This window comes from Acanthaster planci, linkage group LG15 (assembly GCF_054643075.1).
Source record: "Acanthaster planci isolate LZ-2023a linkage group LG15, COTS_SCS, whole genome shotgun sequence".
NCBI classification, from domain to species: Eukaryota; Metazoa; Echinodermata; class Asteroidea; order Valvatida; family Acanthasteridae; genus Acanthaster; species Acanthaster planci.
In genome coordinates this window covers 798,714-818,757 of record NC_141791.1, presented here as the reverse complement: position 1 = coordinate 818,757, position 20,044 = coordinate 798,714, and the positions used below count along the sequence as shown (strand labels likewise).

General features: G+C 39.4%; 2 protein-coding genes across 3 annotated transcripts in view; one reads left to right on the top strand and one right to left on the bottom strand.

The window, feature by feature from the left end:
- Positions 1-9: 9 nt before the first annotated feature.
- On the top strand, positions 10-3,728 carry LOC110974371 (ATP synthase subunit O, mitochondrial-like). The gene is made up of 7 exons (XM_022225956.2): positions 10-91; positions 424-468; positions 1,212-1,322; positions 1,658-1,730; positions 1,951-2,123; positions 2,568-2,654; positions 2,899-3,728. Exons 1-7 carry the CDS (start codon positions 65-67, stop codon positions 3,010-3,012), a joined length of 630 nt encoding a protein of 209 aa, XP_022081648.1. The 5' UTR covers positions 10-64; the 3' UTR covers positions 3,013-3,728.
- A 58-nt stretch (positions 3,729-3,786) lies between these two features.
- The window catches only part of LOC110974370 (intersectin-1-like), a 33,180-nt gene continuing 16,922 nt past the window's right edge, over positions 3,787-20,044 (bottom strand). For both annotated transcript variants that reach the window (XM_022225954.2, XM_022225955.2), the window contains 16 exons: positions 19,794-19,915; positions 19,493-19,636; positions 18,975-19,020; positions 18,472-18,669; positions 11,690-11,811; positions 11,211-11,317; positions 10,708-10,783; positions 10,425-10,532; positions 9,836-9,934; positions 9,442-9,609; positions 8,781-8,852; positions 8,131-8,265; positions 7,763-7,967; positions 7,296-7,382; positions 6,755-6,928; positions 3,787-6,546 (listed from right to left, as the gene is read on the bottom strand). In XM_022225954.2, coding sequence (XP_022081646.2) covers positions 6,392-6,546; positions 6,755-6,928; positions 7,296-7,382; positions 7,763-7,967; positions 8,131-8,265; positions 8,781-8,852; positions 9,442-9,609; positions 9,836-9,934; positions 10,425-10,532; positions 10,708-10,783; positions 11,211-11,317; positions 11,690-11,811; positions 18,472-18,669; positions 18,975-19,020; positions 19,493-19,636; positions 19,794-19,915 — 2,018 coding nt within the window. In that variant the 3' untranslated portion in view covers positions 3,787-6,391. The remainder of the gene's footprint in view (positions 6,547-6,754; positions 6,929-7,295; positions 7,383-7,762; positions 7,968-8,130; positions 8,266-8,780; positions 8,853-9,441; positions 9,610-9,835; positions 9,935-10,424; positions 10,533-10,707; positions 10,784-11,210; positions 11,318-11,689; positions 11,812-18,471; positions 18,670-18,974; positions 19,021-19,492; positions 19,637-19,793; positions 19,916-20,044) is intronic.

The window sequence follows — 20,044 nt, the reverse complement described above, 5'->3', positions numbered from 1 at the left end:
AAAATTTCCAAGGATAGGGGGCGCACTTTTAGCCGGCTGATATGCGTCCGTCTGTCCGTGCGTGATGGCTACTTGCAGATTCTCACTTCTGGTAATAAATTTTACTTTTCTCCCCTAAGGATTTTCATAAAGTGTAACTCTATTTAACATATATAACATAAACATAAAGACTTTGTTATTCTAATGAGACAGAAGGGGTTACATATTTGGAAAACAGTCACCAATTGTGACCAGTTTGCGTCGGCTTTACAATCATTGGAAGGCAGAATGACATGAATGAGGGTTAGTCACGACTGTACGAGATGAATGACAAGGTGTTTAATTCCGACACTAAGTCTTACAATTTTCTTAAAGTTTAAGGGCTCAGGTCTATTTCTCTGCTAGTGTCAGTTCACTGATGGCTCGTTCCTAATTTTTCAACAGGTTCGACAGTTCAGCACGTCGAGTGCTGGGGCCCAGTTAGTCAAGGTAGGAGGACCTAGCTAGGCCTAGTCCTTTCATCAACTGTTCAAATGATTTACTTTCAACACGTTCATTTGTTCATGATATTTTCACTTTATTTTGACATGGGCCTAGTGAAATTAATTTTAAAAGACTGAAGGTTAACTATCTGTTTGAGCTCAATTGTAGAATACCCCGCCACCCTGCATGATCAACCTCATAGCCAGGTACAAGTCAAAGTGTCACACTCTTCTCAAGGGATTTTCACCTTGTACCCACGTAACCAGTCATTCCAAGGGTCGCTTTTTTAGAGTAGTGGGGTATTCTGCAATTACTCCTCAGTTTGTAAACAGTCGCTTCTTCCTCATGCTGATTATGTCTTAGTCCCTGTCATGCCTGTGGAGGTAATTGTCTATTTATAATTAATTCAGTTATCAACTCATTCCATCATATGCCCGAGTCGTGTCATTTTTATTTGCTACAGCAGTCATAGCCAGTCAAAAATTCCTTCCATTTCTCCCTCAGTACATAGACATATCATGTCATTTGACTGATTTTGACTGATAGGACTAAGACAACTTGGTGCCAATTGCATCTTTGCATAGGGTTTATTATATAGGTTGTCGAAAAAGTTTCAAGTTGTAAGAGCTATTTTGAAACATCCTTTCCAAGTCTAGAGCAGACTCTCATACATCTCGCTGAATTAGTTGTTAAGTAGAAAAGTTTCTATTGTACAACTTTTTTTTGTGATGTTTGGATTGTTTCACTAGCCTCCTATCCAGGTCTATGGCCTTGGTGGACGCTACGCCCATGCTCTCTACTCTGCAGCCGTTAAAGATAAGAAGCTAGACGTTATCGATAAAGAGCTTAAGTCAGTAGAGGTAAGAGGTGAAGGGTCAGGCAGAGAATCCAGGTCAACTGAAAATTATGTTTGATAACTGGATAACATGCGTGATTAGACTTTTGCAAGAGTACATTGCCTGATGATGTGTGATTTTATTTGTAAAAAACAAATCAGTATTCCTCTCAGTAACGGTGTTGTTATGATTAAAGTTTAAAGAATCTCAGTGTTAATCTTTGTTCATGTAAGAAATTCTCTTAGATGGTCATATTCATGGGGAACATTTTAGCTAAGGGGGGTGGGTTACTTTGTTTAATCATGGTTTCATATTCAGCTGATTTTGTTCTTAATTCTAGCAATGCATTCTGTTCACAGGAAAACCTACAGAAAAATGTGAAACTGGCAGATTTCATCAGTAATCCTGTCATCAACAGACAGAACAAAATCAGTAAGTGTTCCCCGATATAGTATGTTTGTAAGAATCCTTCACTTTTCCTTGATAATTGGTGACATTCACTGTGAACCAGTCTGAGGGTTGAGAGTCGTTCAGAGTATAAGATGCATTCTCCCCCCGAGTCTCTTGTGTAGGCCACACGGTGCCATTCACAGTTTACACAAGGAGAAGACCACACCTATGTTTACTGCCAGGGCTGTTGTTTCTTTATTAGGTGTACTGGGTGACTTCATGCAGAGCCAGAAGATGTCTGCCACCACCGCCAACTTCATGACTGTCTTGGCTGAGAACAATCGGCTGGGCAAAATGAAGGATATCTTCAGTGCTTGGTCTCGCATTATGAGTGCTCATAGAGGAGAGGTCGTCTGCACTATTACTACAGCCAAGGTATTTCTGAACACTGACACCCCCAAACTAGACACCTCCCTCTACCCAATGTAGTCATCTCCTTTGACATGAATGCCGTTGGATTACATGACTTGTGTTCCTGAGCAAGAGGCTTTACAGCAGTACCTTTAGTCTTCCCAGTATTAGCCTTTTAGAAGCATGGCGGACACACCAGGAGGACGCTATTTGAAGTGGGTAAATTTGGAGCAAACAAAAGATTTTACCCAAACCAAATAGCGTCCTCCTATTATTGTGTCGGCCATGCTTCTAAAAGGCTAATTGTGATTAACTACTCCAAGATGGCACTGTATAAAGCCAATGGACTGTGTTTACTCTTATTAAAGCTAAGCAAAGGCATGCAAGTCAGGAGTAATAATTGTTAATCTGTAGTTGCAGGAATGTGTATGATTTCCTCTAATCAGTGTAAATGTCAAATTTTTGTAGCCACTGGATGCAAGCCAACAGAAGGAGGTTCAGAGCGCTTTGCAAGGTTTCATTAAAAAGGGAGAAACACTTCAGATGAACTTGCAGGTGGGTCTTGTAGAACTGACAGCACTCTTATAGTTCATGCTAGGGTAAAAAACAGTATTGCAATAGGGGCTTTGCACGGTAGCCATCTTGTAGGGCAGTTCTTTTGTTCCACAGGGAAACCGCTTTTGTGCATACCCTGTGGAACAAAAGAATTGGCCTGCAAGATGGCAGCCATGCAAATCTTTTATACATGTTTCAAGAGTTGACTGTACATGGTTTCAGATGCTTGTTTTTTCTGTCTCAGGTGGATCCATCCGTCCTGGGTGGGATGGTGGTTGAGATTGGTGACAAGTACGTAGACATGTCAACAGCCACCCAGGTCAAGACGATGACAAACCTCATAAAAGAGGCCATTTAATCGAGGAATATCTGCTGCCTGGTGAAGCTGTTGAAGGGGGGTATGGAGCTGAGACATAGGAAAATATATACAGATGTGATACTACAAAGTTACAGAGGGTGAATTATTCTGGGAATAAAGGCGTGCCTGGAAACACCCGATGTCATGATATATGCCAACAGTGGTAGTATTCATGGAATTGTTTGCTAGGCTGGTCAATGGCCTGTTCAAATGTCGTTACCCATCCGTGATGTTACACAAACCCGTTATCCGCTTTGCATGGACAGAGCCAGCAGAGAGTATAACCCTTTAATGCAGTGTTCCATGGGGCAGCTGGCAAGGTTTAAAGAGTTTTTAATGCAAGTTTCTAGTCAACATTTATTCTAATCTATTTTGAAAGAAATTAACAAAGTGGAAACTGTGTTTAGGAATTCTGAGGTTAGCCGTAGCAACTTTCAATCCAAGTCTGTGATTTTGTTTTTTGGACCATTGTTCCTTGCAGATTTCACATTTCCCAATTCAGTTCAATCACATGGAGTATTGGTCTCTCTTTACGACATCTTGGATGAGTTCCCAGTAGACTGCAGTCTACATTACCATGGATTGGGTCTTTAAATTATTGGCACCAGTCCAGAGATGTCATGTGGAGCCTTTTATTGCTGTTTTGTTTCCTAAAAGTGTGCATGATTCAGTAGGAGTTTGTGAAATAAAGTGGCTCTTTGTTGATGATCCGATTACGTCTTTTTCTTTTTGTAACATTATTTCCCTTGAAATAAGTTAACACAATCTCACATGTACACGTTCATCCTTGATTTGTTTTTCTTTTTCTTTAGAGTGAAACATGAAACTTGTCACCAACTTGACCCTTACCAATGTTACATATTTATACTGTTCAATAGAAGATTTTCTTTTTGGAATTTAAAATATATTCACAGATAGTTTATCATTATAATACATATCAATCGCTCTGCATAAATTTCAATAAGTGCGCAACATATTGATCAATACATAAACATTCAATACTCGGTACGTGACTATAAAGATTAAATTATTTCTCATGGAAGATGACAACTCTTAGATTTTTTCAAGCTCATTTACAACCCTAAGAATTTCGGAAACTGTTGGGTTGATACGTCATACCTTGACCATGGTGCCTGTGGGAAGATTATGGTGAAGTGGTCAGAATTGGTCGACTGTAGGGCTTTCTTTGTTGTTACAGACACAAGGAAAACTGCAGAGATCTGCTCTTAGTGATATTTTGGTGAGCATACATGCCTTGAAAGACTTAAGTTGTAGACAAACTCAGAAGCTCACCGAAGTGATTGCAACCATACAATGCCAGACTTGCATGAAGAATGTTGACATCTTTGCTCCTTCAATTTTTTCTAAGAAACACCTGGGTATATATTGGCAGCTGCATGCTTTGGTCCTAAGGCTAATGATATCAATGAGGTGGAAGCTTTGATTTAGAAAAATAAGTACAAAGACCTAAAATACAGTGAATTTCTGATCTATATATACAGATCTGCAGATTAAGTTCACATTGGATAGAATGGCTCCTATTTTCTGGAATCTTTTCAGAAGTAAATATTTTCATTTTTCCTTAGGAACTTTGTCTTTATTCATTATCAACATGCATGATTTGCTTATTGCAACTTGAAGCAAAGCATTTCTTTCTTTGTCGCCAAAAAAAAAAAAACATTTCTGATAGTCACAAATCAATAAAAAGTTCTATATACACTGCCTGTTTTCTGATGGCTGATACTGACAGAAATTCAAGTTGATAATAATTTTTGGCTTTTGAGTGCTTCTAAATACCGACGGCATATAAAACAGATTTCCTTCCAATATCCTGGCAACTTTTCATTAGATTTGTCTAACTCTGTACATGTTAAATTTGATGCTACACTTTATGCTAAGATATCATCAATAAGTACATAACATATTTCTATGGAAGCTCATCAGAGGCCTGTGTAACCAGGACCACCATTAAGCTTAAAAAACAAAGAGAAAGCCTAAAGTTTTTACATTTTATAAATAAATACACATTGCCATTTTTACATGTGCGTAATTGTTTAGCAAAGTTAACATTTAGACTGCAACTACTTGAAAACAATGTGTTTATTTGAGGACTGTACTGGCCAGAAAAAAACTGCTAACTTTTTTTCTTCAACACATCAAGTTTTAAAGGTCTTCAACAACCAATCAACTCATTCAGAGTCAAAATTTACAAGCTCCGTCTACCCCTAGAAGAAACATTCCAGTTTATGTTAGCAGAACAGATCTGTGGTGATGGTAAGTGCATTTTGTGGGTTAGCGTAGATCATGCTAAATGCTCATACAGCTACAAGTTTGACTTCAAGAATGCTTATATCCTTGAAAAGTCTAGGGCCAAGACTCAATTTACATTATTTTGGTCAACATTTGTACAGTGGACAATGCATGAACTGGCAAGTACTGCTGAAGAACGGTAACAGAGGAGGGCACCATTCTTACGAGACAAACTGTTCTGAATTTCTGTACATTTCTCTCCTTATGGATGGGGCCTGTTATGCACCATTACTGTTATTCAGTTGTAAAAATAATCCAAATCCAGTAGTCTCACGGCTTCTGTGTTCTTGGGCTGAAGCAGAAAGTTTATACTACAAGCGTGAAGAGAACAGTGGTTTTATAAGTTGGCAAAATAAGATTTACAAAGGAGTGGTGGAGGTCCATGACCCTTCCCATCTCCTTACCAAATCAAAGACAAAGGACACAGAGATAAACACATATAATATTTTAAAAACACCACAAAATGTCAACTATTGCAGGGCAATACTTTATAGTTGATCCAAGAGATGACGTGATCGTAAACTGTCTCATGAAGACATCTCCTGGTTTCAATCCTGAACACATTTTATCTTCAACATCGGCAAGAATTATCCTGTTGATAAATGGAATCTTTCAAAGACCACTTTCTTCAAAACTTAATTGTTCCAAGCAGACATTACAGTATACATTCTGATGGCACAGACTTGGCAAAATGTCAAGAAGGCACCTGAAGATGTTAGCATTCTTTCAAAGGGGCAAAGGGCAATTGAACTGTGACTAGTACAGTTTTTGTTCATTTCACATTTTTGTTCTTCAAGTTTGAAAAAATCCATTCTGTTTTTTCCTTCCACCTGCTTGTGATTCTCTCAATAGTTGTGATAAACTTTCTGAAATCTGAGCAAGACCTTGCCAGGTATGTGATCGGAGCGCAAATGGATGTAGTGGATTTTAATTAGGGTCAGACGATCCACCTACATCACTATTTTGAAAGACTGATGAGATACAAGGCCAAGCTTGGCCATAACGTCGAAGAGAAAATTATGGACTTGGCAGATTTTATTTGGGTGGGGGGGGTCATGGATGGATTATATCAACACGTTGATTGATCGTAAAGATGTAAGTCTAATTTGACCAGGACTTCCCCAGTAGATACTTCATGGAGGAGTAACTGCTTCGTCAAAGGTTCCCGACCTTTTCTCTCCTTGATGACGTCGGCAACACGCACTTCGGTCCGACCAAGAAAATCTGGACAAAAGCAAACCACAAAAAATAAAATAAGCACACTTTAAAAAGAAGAAAATCAATTCTTAGGATCCTATCTATCAATACAGATGTGTTGCCAGCTAGCGAAACATTAAATTAACCAAGCACCTTTGTGGATTTCACATGAGCATTTCACAGAGAAAAAGAACATTGAAGAGTTTCCTTGATTATCATAATTTGTTGAACTTACCATTGGGTGAGAAGAGATCTCTGTCATACACAGTGATACACAACACATCCTGCTCAAGATCTTTGACTGTGAACTGCATCGAGGCATCCCAGACTGGACTCAGAGTGTCTGGGACAACACGGGTACGATGCTCTTGAGATCCCATACGTACTTCACAGTATGGATCAGCACGGCCTGGGAAGACCGAAAGGAGGAAACCAAGATTGATGCAGCAAGGAGTGATCATGGCTGACTACAAATCATGAAACTTGATCAAAGTGTCAACAATAGTTCAACTACTCTTGTCAGAAGATATTCTGGTGATTCCAAAAATTACTTGAGAACTAAAAACTCAGACCTTTTCTCATATTATAGGAAGAAACTTGCCAAAGTATATTAAGTGACTCAAAGCTTAACGTCAAGGACTGGTATCAAATTCAAGCTATATTTATCTCAATATTAGGAAACCATAAATATTTGAAAAAAAAAGAAGAGAAAAAGAGATTTGTTTTGTCTTTAATTCTTGGCCCAAGAGCATACTATCTGGTTGGTTGGTTGTTACCTGTAATATTATTGGACGGTTTGAAGTCGTGACCTTCAATGATGACAACCAATAGTCTTCCTACGCCTTTGCTTCTCATAGAACGAGCTGTAACGAAGAACAAAACACCATGACAATGCAAGTCATCAGAAACATATCACTTTTATTTGGGTCACAGAACCTAATATTGGGGCTCCTTTGCTGTGAGGAATTTTGACAATCATAGTGGAAAATTCTGTGCAAACTAGAGGCATATTTTATAGGTTAGCTAGGTATGGGCCTGGCCTGCATGTTTATTTCCTGGACCAGTTTCTGTTTGTTGTAAGCACAGTTCGGTGACAGGATCGTGTTGTAATAAGAAGGGCTGTAAAAAAAAAGATCCTAGGATGCCATGGAGAAATCATGGCCGAGATAAATCTTGTGGTTGGACCAAGAAAGGACAATGAAACAATGATGGGACAATCCCTTTAAGAGTCAAGGTCACTGACCTCTCTGCAGCTTCTCTCGTTTCTTCTTCTCTGTCTCGATGTAGTTCTTAGAGGCTGCTTGGATCTTTTCCATCCAACGATTCTTGTCATTGGTGCTCTCGGCACGCAGCGAGTATACCTTGTCGATGTGGTTGATGTTGAAGACAAAGTCATTAGATCCACCATCATTTGTCGACTTCACATCAACTTCATTCAGAAATAGAGGCTAGGGATGACAATATTTAGAACATTTTGTAATATGAACATTCTTGTGAAAAAAATTGCACTGTATGCCAGATTTCAGAGATTTTTTCCACAAACCTCTGTCTCATTTTTTTCCCTCAAAAGTCAACAATCAAGCTAACAGATGGATTAGCACAGCTGCTTACTTGTCTGTACATGCGATATTCCACCGTTCGCTTGCTATTAGAAGCTACAAATGGTTGTAAACCAGGTTTAACGGGCTGTGTGAACAGCAAGAAGTCATTGAAGAGAAACGCATACAACTCCTTGTTACTTTTTGTCTGTCAGGAAGAAAAAAAAAATACAGTTCATAATCAGCTCCACACTCACTTTCAAATACAACATGGAAACTACTTTGTGAAGGAGGTTGGAATCTTAAACTTTGGTTTACTGCAATGAATTATAAAATGGAAAACAAATTCAAAGACAAGTATAGGGCAGTCGGGTTGGTATAGGGGCTCTTCCCCTGCCTTCCACCTCTACGGTCTGGGTTCGATTCCCGGCTCGGTCTGGGATTAGACCCACCGTGGATTGGGTTTTCAGTCCTGATTCCACGGGTTTCATCCAAAATATTCGGCTGGGCTTTTCCTCCCACCTTTAACACTGTAACTGCCTCTCACTGTCTCCTCTCGCCAGGTTTCTTCAGACTTGTGAATTACAGCGCCTAGGGGGCTTTTGAGGGATCTTTGGTGTCATTACCAGAAACAATTAATAACAATAAAAACCAGCATGCATGCCAATCACTGGACTCATTCATTACAATACAAACCTGCTCAACAAATCAATACACACTTACCTTTTGGAGCTTCCCGGAGTGTAGATACTTTCTTGGCCCAAGGCAGTTGGTCAGTGAATTGAAAATCAACTCCTTTAGAACAAAAATAAAACCACATAAAAGCCTCGTCCAATCTTTTGGTTGAAGCAGTTGCAAATATTCATCTTACTTTGCACCTTTATATCACGTTTTGTTAAAACCCTTCATCACCAAAAATATTCTTAATCCTTTCAAACTATTACATACATTCTAGGTGAGTTCACATGCAATGGAGGTATCCTGTCATATTCCTTCTTATTTTAACTACATCCCTGAGCACCAAACTACATCAGCCCCATCAATGCATAACTCCACCATAAGTCCAATCCATTTCAACCTGTCACCCTTCTTGGCCAATCCAGGGTATTCCCTATGCACTTGTTCCCTGAAATTTGAATCCACCCAGCCCCGCCCGCCCATCTCAATCCCTCCACCCACCTCTGCCAATCCAGGAGTCTACATCCACCTGCAGCCATTCCAACCCCACCTGGCTCCACCCAATTCTGCCAATCTAGGGCTGTCTGCAGCCATTCCAACCCAACCCCCTCCACCCACCTCTGCCAACCCAGGGCAGTCTACATCCCCCTGCAGCCACTCCAACCCAACCCAGCTCCACCCACCTATCACAACCCCCTCCACCCACCTCTGCCAATCCAGGGCAGTCTACATGCACCTGCAGCCATTCCAATTTATCTGAGTTCTCTTTTTCCCTGACTCCCTCGTTGACCTGTTGACATAACTCCTCGGCTTTCTCTAAGGCAGTACGGATAGTGGCATGATCAGGGTGTGTTTCCGCTGTATATTTCAGTATCTGTATTCCAGAATGAATAAAGGCACCAGGTAAGTTTCACTTCAAAACAAACCACACGCCATTTTTTCTTTTGTAGTTTCACATATTTTTCCACGGGGCAAACCTTATTGTGTTGCCCATGATCACTGGTAGAACCAATGTGTAATGGACACAGACTTGATGACAAAACAAGAACGTCCAACAAAAACTGAAAATAGACAATGAAAAATAAGGATGTCTAACTGACCTTTTTAATGAGTAGAGGATAGCGAGTGATGCGTTGCATGGGTTTAATGAGATAGCTGCTAACTGGCATACCTTTGACCCGGGGATCCTGAGCTAGTTTCTGATCAAAGAAAAAAAAAAAAAAAAAGAGACTAATAAAATCATTGCTTTGCTCTGCCAATTTATCATTAACAGAAGAAACGTTGAAAGCTTTCAAAAGACTGAAAGACAGATTCCCTTTTGTATCATGTTGATTTTCTTTAGAGTGGGGGGACGAGATGGTGACTTAAACTGCTCAGGAGAATCACGACAAGTGAAGTTTCACCTTAAACGTCTTCAAGTAATGTACATGTCAATGAAGATTACCTTCTTTTACAGAGGATGTTGCCATGGAAGATGACACATATAAAAATAAAAGGGGGTTATAGGCCTGCCTGTCAGGGGTAATAGCATCTTATGACAAGCTCTGGCCCTTTGATAGAGCACTCTTCATGTCTTTAATTTCTGAAGTGCCTTAGGCACTCAGGCAGGCATCCTGAAGGAACCTGCATCACAATGATACACTCACTGCATCATAAATTCAAGATTTCTAACATTTTTTCCCTGTTTACCTTGACATATTCTTTAAATTCTGGATCACTGTCAATTCTCTGCTGTAGCAAACTTGATGCATTCAACTGACAGCTACAGAAACGGATGTAAGCTGTCATACGAGGAAGCTAGAAAGAAATCAACAGGGATGGAGAAAAGGTCCTGTTCTGTAACTCCATTAAACCATACACACTTCACTTTTATCAAGTTTGTATGTGATGATTGAAATTAATCAGTGTTAAATCTGATTATTATCTGTTGAATCTCTTTAATTGTGCTGTTTAATTGTCATCCTCGATTTACCTGTTCACATAAAATATCTCCAATCATGTGTATCAGCTGGCCTTCACCAGACATCTTCTTACGAACTCGCAACGACCTGGTTTACAAGGATAAACACAAAAAAGAGAAATTACAAAACTACAAATAAAAATATTAAAGATAAAGAAAAGTCTCAGCAGCATTCTGATTGGTCAGATGGAACTCTGATGTTTGGATGCCAGAGTCAAGAGAAAGAACCGATATCTCTAGAACTACTTATTATTCCTGGTAATCCAATTACACTTTATGTGGCAAACTTTATTTAAAATAATTATCACAAGCTTTGGCAGAAACAAAAAGAAGAAAAAGCCTGTATTCTGGCACCATGGTTAAATGTTTAGAATCAGAGAATTACACCTGTTGTTAAACTTAAATGTACATTGTCATGAGTAAGGCACACAAGCACTGACGTCATGAGAAGATTAGTGAAACCAAACAGGTGACAGGGGTACCGACTTGGTTGCTTGATGGGTACACAGACTTACTTAAGTAGTTTGTTATTGCATTGTATGATTTCTCTCCAATTCACAAAGATCCGTGACATCTCTTGTACGTCTACCTTGCCTGAATCACTCAGAGGCTTCTGGAAAACCTAGTACGTACCAAAAAAGAGAGTTTGTCATTTCAGAGAACCAAATAGATAAAATGAACCTGATTGTAAAATCACTGATAGGGATGTCTTGCAGGAATTATGAAAGCATGTTCTGCGCAAGATGAACAATTCTTGAAATATCAAGATCCAATTGGGTGATTCTGCGCAAGGTGTATTAAGCATCTATATTTTACTATTTGGATCCGCGGCCTGGTGGGGGGGGATTTGATCCATTGTGACAAATCTACTTAAATGTCATTCCTTTCACTACAGCGACCAAAACCTGCAAAATCTAAGCTCACAGAACAAAATGTCACATCATTTTGGGGAATAAATTTACAAAATTGTACTGATAACTTCTTGAATGCTAACTTCAATAGCCAGGACTAGATCATCAACATAGGCCTGTTCGGTATTGATCAGTTCATGAATACTCTCCTGTCGATGTCTTTCCATCGGTGCTGTACACTCTAACAGATGTTGATCTTTGGTCCCTGGAGAATAAATAAGAACACCAACATCCAGACTTGATTAATTGGCCATTTCAAAAAATCTCATTTTTTCATTCAGCTAGTTGTTTTCAGGTCGAGGTGTTGAAAGGGTTCACGTTAAGGGAGACAAGAGATTCTTCTAGATTGTTATTTTTACAATTAAATTTAAAGTTTAAAAATTTGATCCAAAAGCCACTGTCATATATTGAGGTATTTTTGTTCAATTCCCAAGTTCAATTTGAAAATTTAATGAAGGTTTATTGGGAATTCAAAGCTAACATGTACAGTTCCATCCCTGTAACACAATGCTACTATCATAAGGAAACATCCTTAGAAGTTAAGGTTGAAAGAACTATTGTTTTTTAAAAAGTACAACCTGTGTCAAAGTCACTGATCTGATGTCATTTCGGGGGGGGCCTTTTATAACAGCAGTCTGCATGGATCTAAGCAGTATATGGCAGCCAATCAATGAGCAAACTGAATCTTAGTTCTTTGATAGAATCAGCTGACATTGGTACAGTGGCACTCTTCTCATCCTCTGCCTTCACAAGTCAGGTTCAAATCCCATCCATGCTGACATGTGGACTGGGTTTTCGGCCCCTAGCAGATTTCCTGGGTTTTAAACTGGTGAGGGTTTGTGGCAATGTAATGAAAGAAAATTTCTATTGGGAAAATGGCTGGTTCTGAAAAGAAAGGGGTCCACTCTGTGATGGACCTGTATCCAGTCACACAACCATCTGTTATCAGCGTGTCTTTCTACATGGGTCCACACAGAGACGGTCCAGTATCTAGTCACACACCCATCTGTTATTGGCCTGTCCTTCTATGTGGGTCCACTGAGAGAGAGATTGTCATTCATATTGTTTACCACAAACCCTCACCAATTTATACCATATAAGATTTAAAATCTTATCAGTGGGGCTCTTCCCAGCTCTGGGGTTGAGCTTTTTTTAATCATCTCTGAGTTTCCAAACTACACTGCCCAAACATTTTGAAAGGGATCCTAGGCTTTGCTTGCAAAAGGAATTGAAATTTAATACATGATTTACACAGGCTAGTTAAAATGAGCAGTATCACGTAAAACTGTGAAAGGGGACCAAGGAATACTTGCACCTTACATTTCAAAAGCGTCCTCCATAAGTGTGTATGACTAACTACTAAAATCACTACATACAACATGGTTTCAACCGACCAGGTTTATTAATACTTTGATATTAATTTTGAATAAATGCTTAACAGTTAAATACACATTCTAAAATGATTATTACCGGTACATGCAACTGATGATAAAAACATGTAAGATCGTGATTTGCTTAGCATGAATGTGGTAAGTACTTACGCATATTAAGCCAAGAATCTGGCATCTGATCGTTGAACTTTATCAATTGTATAAACTATTTTAGTTTTTTTTCCCAGTTTGACTGTTGATGTTTTTGCGTGATTATTTTGCTTGAGAAGAATAACCAGGATGACTCTTTTCTTGCTGATATTAATGATAAATTATGAAAGCCAATCTTTGGTTACCATCACAACATGGCTTTTTTCCAACTTTTTAACAACACGCTTCAGCTAACATCGTTTTCAGAATGAGGCATTTTTGGTAGGGCAGGAACAACTGGGTCAAGGGTCGCCCATTACAAGTTTTACTGGGGGAAGGACGATATTGACACTGCATCAAAGTCTTAAGGACGGACAAAATGATTGCCACATTTACAAAGATACATTGTGGGAACTTTACCCCAAAGACACTCTCCTGGCCAATGAATAAATGATACAATCCAACCAATGTGGGTTTATCATCGTTAGCTAGAAACCTTTCACAATCAACTTGGCTTTACAGCAAAACTCATCTCTACATCTCACACAAATTAGACCAGAAGTCAGCTGCTATGACAAACTATTTGAACAGGCTACATGTACTTGAAAATTGCTTAGAGTGTGTACAGCAAGCAGAGAGTTTCAGCCTTTGTGTCAATCTTAGATAAGCTGTGGAGGGCTTGTGGGGATAACCTTTCCCAGTCTACCCTAATCCTACAATGAATGATCTCTGTCTAAAAAACTCCAAACTTCACAATTGAAACTCATGTTTTCTTGCATCGCCGTGAGAACAGGCTCAACGTAATACAAATGGTTTATTTAAGATTCATATGAAGAGGATGGAGAATGTTCAGCTTCCACTCAAGACAGAATCTCTCATCTTGTTGACGTTTTCACTAATTTTGTGGCAGTCAGATACAATGATAAACGTGATGATTACAATTTGCAGACACAGTCAATCTAATGCTATGTAGATGTACACAAGGCCAATGAACATTGTACCACAAAAGTTGAATTTGGCAAAATATCAATGCACCTGTCAGTCAAACTTCATTTCAAAATTTGATTATTTCTGTTTCCAAAGAATCAATTTTACACTTGACTCTAAAGTTCCTTCCGGCAATAACAATTTAAGTTTATAAATTAAAAAAAAGAAACAAACCACCAACCAAAACAAATTTCAGGTTTCCTGACAGGTTTTTTAGCAAATCGACTGGGTATAGAATGGTGGGTACAGGATTTAATTATTCTTAATTGAATGACTGAACATTGAAAAGTTACACATTTTACTTGAAACAGATAAATTCGTGTTCAGAGCTCGTTTAATTTGTAACCATTTCAGACACTTCATAGGTTTGATCCAAAGCACAATTCTGCCATTGAAAATTGTCTGTCACTGCCATGGAGCAAGACTTGCTCCTTTACTGAGTCATCTTTGGAATAAACATTGCCAATGATGTACAAGCATTGAGGGCAGGGATTCATCTCTTAGAAGAAACGAATCTGGATCATTTCATTTTTTCCCCCCTTGCCTCAGAATTTCTCTGAGAGAAGAGTCGTTTTGTGATTATTCTTTAGCAATTGTATCGATAAGATTTATTACGAATTAAACCGATTAACTATCATCAGCATTGTCTCAATGAGTTTAAAGCTAATGATGCTGCTTCTCAAATTAAAAAAATAACAAAAAGAAAAAAAATGTGCACGTTCACAGAGAATTCAAATGCTCAATAACACTTTCATGCTTCAAAGTTAACGTTGCTGGCTTTATCGTACTGTGAACGTCTCTCAAGTTTCCCCCCCAGTGTCTTCACTACCTAAGTTACCTCTCAATCAGACACCCTTTAAAGATACAAATACCTCACTTTGTTAATTTCTAGAGATTATGGAAGTTATCTTCATTCTAGTCTATGAACAGAGATACAGAAGTTGTATAATACCCTGTTACGTGTAGAAAATATGTCATTTCAGTGGTAAATTTGTGACTTTTTGGTCAAATAAAAGTTCGAAAGTCGTCAAAATCCAGTAAATAACTGGACAATGTCTGAGTTTTTTCCCAAAAGCGATCACCAGACATATCAAATAATTTGTTAAAACGTACAATATAGAAGGTCTGCTGGACACAGTTTTGAATGTGATGGAAAACCTACATGAAAACTTCTTTTGTAACAACATGAACCTAAAAAACTCATTTGTAGCACCAAAAAATAAAAACACTGAGATAATTCAATGTTAAAAAAAATGATGTAAAGACTTAATTCACACTAGAAACAATGAGTGGATATCTGTCCTTGTTTGTTAAAAGACAGAAATAAGTAAACTAGACTGGTGGCAGTATTTTGACTTTTCTTTCCTCATAGACATCAATTACACATGTACATACAAGTACATTGGACTTTTCTTTGTATGCGATTGACGTGAGTATAACGTTGCCACATGACAGTGTCTTGGGTACTGGCTCTCTACTTTCTGTCAAAGTCTGCGTGTTTTACTTTCAGTCAGTTGTTCATCTTCACTTGTCCTAATGTCCTCAATCCCTAACCTGTTACTGGATTGAGGATTGTTAGGGTTACAGGTCATTCTATAAATTTAGGGGTCCATTTTTTCAAATGGATGTTTACACTGAAAAAAAAATGAGCCGTGCTGAACTTAAGGGTCAAGCCAAGAGTTCAAAAACACTCATTGGCATCCCTGACTTCTCATTAGCAGGCAAACTAGTGTAGCAAACCACACTCAAGCTCAGCACAACATATGCAGCTGCTCGGACCTTAACACTTTTTTTAATACATTCACAATGCCAGGAATCCCATTCATATTTCCAACCAACCAAAATTCCGCATTGGAGAGATGCATTCTATGCTAAAACCAGTTGAGCAGATTTAACCAGTAAGTTGCAATAGGCAATGCTTTACAACACCAACTCTGTGAGCGCAAGGAATAAATCAACGGTGCTTTCCATCATTCCTAATTCCATTTGTTGGCTCAGCCATCTCACAAATATCCCGTGCTGTTTCAGAATGTAGAGGGCGATATTTCTTAGACTTAGCAGCAATGACTCGGTAAGCAGTACATATTGAGTTTTGCCCAAACACAGCACATGAGTGACACATTGAGTTACAGACTTGCAAAGGGCACATTGCTCACTAGACAGAGCAACTCTACTCTAATACAAAAGATGAGATTCCAGCAACAAGATCTGATGAATTTGTCAGCCGTTTGGCAGATGACTAAACTTCTTGTAAAACTTTTAAAACTAAAACGTTTGGAGAAAAAAATCATTACTCTGTTGTTTTTCCCCAAAATAATGGGCTTTAAAAACTTACTTTTAATACTAAAGAAAGGACAGATAGCAACAATAAGCATTTTCAAAAGAGAAATGGAGCTGATTTTGAGAAGAGAAAATGACTGAGTGGTATAATAAAGCTTCTCCTAACTTGATAGCATTCCACAAATACTCAAAATCCTTGACATAATAAATATATATGCATCTATACATGGATCCCAATTAATTAATATATAATTTATCTTCCCCTCTTTAAAACAGCCTTTCCCAATGGAAGATGAAATCTGGCAGTGGGTCGTTCAGAGCACAGCATGCAAGAAATCTGTCTGGTGCTTTGGTAATTTTGTAGTTTTCTTGAGTTGGAAGCACCAAACAGGGAAAGAGTAACCATTTTAACCCAGACTACACTCTGAAATAATGAGTTGATAGTACAGACCTGCATACAAGCAGCTTGCTGTTGAAAGACCCACTACCTAACTCCACTAGTTCTTTCGTTTCAAAACCATCACAGATGTTTAAGGGGTAGCATGCGTCAAGACACACAGAGAATACAGAATTGTTTCGACAACAAGAAAGGACACCATCTTTTCGCTGAGTTACTGGGATTTTTTTGTGTTTAACTCCAGCTTGCATAGTCATGACAACCAAGTTTCCATGGTAATCCGACAATCTTGCTTGGTTTGGGTGTGGTAGTGGGTCTTTCACGCAAGCCTATGCAGCAAGTCAAATTTCTGAAGAGCGAAAAGAAGAATTGACAAGCGGTCAGAAATGGCCGGCAGAGTCTTTTTTTCAGGAAAGTAGGTAGATGCATAGTTAAAGAAAACAAAATCAAGCCTAACTTTGCAAAACTTAACATGAAAATGATGTAGACACTAGGAAATCTACAGAAAAGCAACACATTTTTTAATGCTGATCACGAGATTGAGTAAAAGCAAATAAAAGGGTATGATGTGCAGATGGCTGTAACATTCAGGTGACCTCAGAGACAGGTGGATACTAAAGAGAGGCAGGACAAGTAGCCATAATGGGCAGGTGGGACATGCAGAGATGCCACAGGCTCTGCTCAAAATCCTGGAACATTTGAATCCTGGCAAGGAACATTCAAGTGCATGACCAAGTGCAGTGAGCAGATTGCATAACGACAGGGGTTCTCTTCCTTTACAACCACGTCCAGTTCCACTTTTCATGTTTGATTTGATGGTTTTAAGTTGTTCCCTCTATCTAACATTCTACATTTTTTCATATTTTGACGAATCTGTTGCATGAAGTAATATACATTGCAGCATACAGTTGCAGACATTGATCTGCGGCGCAGCCTGCCAAAACACACCATGATGATGTCATTGGTTTCCGACTTGTTGTGTACAATATTCCTATTCATACAACCACTGTGATCGGGAACCACTGACTGAGATGATAGGCTTGAATTCAAGGCTGTGTGATAGGTGTGCTCAGCACAATGTCGCATGACACGGCGCGGTGCAGGCAGCAAGCACAAATGGACACACACACCCCCTCACGAGGTGCGTGTTCAGGCAGATCACTGCACTGTGCACTACTTGGTACATGTGGCGTTGCTGGATCTCCAGTCGTTTTGACAATCATGCAGACGAAGGCGGTCTTGTTTTTAAGGCTACTACAGGGAAAGAGCTGTACCCATGCATGCCGTGTGCGACCGTCACTCAACTGGAATTTATAGAGGTGAAATTCAATGCATTCATGTATGTTTTCTTTCCTGACCTTTTCTTTTGAGCCAGAACGGAAAAAAAGGAAAAATGGAATTTTGCCTGTCTTTTTAATAAAAATTCAGATAAAATCGGAAAAGTGGCATCTCTGGACATGTCGCCACTATACACAGGTTGAGCAGGTGGCCACAATGGGCAGGTGGCCGTAATGGACAGGTGGCCATAATGGACAAGTGGCCATAATGGATAGGTGGCCATAATGTAGAGGTGGCTGTAATGAACAGGTGGCCGTAATGGACAGGTAGCCACTATACAGATGGTAGTAATGAATGCAACAGTGAGTGCAGACCTCAGCTACAATGATCAAAGGCTACTCACAGTTTACTTTACTGGTGTGGCCTGCATCGCTGAGTTCCTGTACGTAATTGGCTGGGAAGACTCCAGTTAGCCCGTTAAGTTCCCCCTTCCACCAATCCTTGTCCTCCTTACTAACCACATTGATAACCATCCCCTTCTGAAAGGACAACTCGTCATCGTTCTGCTTGACATATGGGTACAGGGTGACTACCTGACACGCTGGCAAGAAAATATAACAACCATTCCTTAAGGTGTACAGTCAAAAGGGATGGCAATAGCAAAGAAAGTTGAACAAAATATTCTTCACAGGCAATTTCCTTTTAGAGCAAAATGGTTCTCTTCTGTTTTTATATGGCAAAGTTTTCTAATCTCACGCTAAGAAGTACACATATCTGTGAAGATGATAAAGACATGTAAAGCTGGGTGGACTTGATTTGTACATCTTTATGAGCTCTTCCATTTACATCTTCTGGGTTTTTCACCATCACCACAAAACTCTCCCAGTGAAAACGGCTCCAACTTACCTCCATCAAGCGTTGGTGTTGTGGGCGTGGTGGCTCTTTCCGTCCCCTGGAAGGTCAAAATAAAGAACACTTAAAATCACAGCTGGCAGGCCTGAGGAAAATGAGCAAACATCCTCAGTTCATGTGAAGCAAACTCCCTCCAGTAGGGAGCTGATTTCAGTAGAGCACTGAGCACTCGTAATATTTGCTTAGGCCCCCCCCCCAAGTTACCAGTCAAAATGGCATCCAGTGTGTGCTACTTGCAACTGGTTTCCTGGCTGATTTCTGCTAAACAATATTTTTCTACTAAGCAGCTCATGAAACTTTATTAAAAACTGCCAAAAAGGAACGATGCCAATCAAAATTTCGAACTGACAGACGAGACAGAAAGACAATGTTCAATCAGAGCTGTTTGACATCAGTTTGTTCTGCCGGTTACATTAACTCAGGTACCAGGAGTCTGTTGAGCATACAAACCACCATGCCCAAGATCAAAATAGAAAATATCTTTTACAATTTGATGGTTTTTGCAAACAAACCTGGGTGGGTACAGTCATCGACCCTTGGCTGGGTGACTGTTCAGTTGGCGTGGAGGCACCGGTAGCCGGTGCACTGCCACCACTACTCATCATTTGCACGTAGTTGGCAGGGAACCAACCAATTTGTTTCTTCTTGCCGCGTGCCTGAAGAAGAGAAAAGGGCAATAAAATCTGAAACTGACCAATCATCTCAGGTTTCCAATTTGAACAAATCATCCTTGGAAAGTGAAGGTGTCTTTTGTTGAATATTTCAGCCAAATGAACGGATAAACAAAGCTAGTGATAATCATCGTTTCCCAACCTGAAGCTCTCCCTCCCACCAACCACTGGGATTCTTTTTCCTGACACCAATCAGCTGGCCAAGAGACAAACTCAGCTGCTCTGCACTTGTTGCTGTGTACGGGGCAATGACTCGTGCTATCTCTGTCAAGCAAAGCAATCAAAATAATCGTTAGTCTTGTCATCTTTACACATTGTGCTTAAAAATTACCAAGAAATTAAATTTGGAGACCAACTAGAGAAACAAACCCCAGTGAAACCCACATCTGCTGG

Coding starts and splice junctions, on each gene's coding strand:
- LOC110974371 (XM_022225956.2), top strand. CDS start 65: ATGGCTACTTGCAGATTCTCACTTCTG. Junction 469..1,211: donor CTGGGGCCCAGTTAGTCAAG/GTAGGAGGACCT, acceptor TTGTTTCACTAG/CCTCCTATCCAGGTCTATGG. Junction 1,323..1,657: donor AAGAGCTTAAGTCAGTAGAG/GTAAGAGGTGAA, acceptor TTCTGTTCACAG/GAAAACCTACAGAAAAATGT.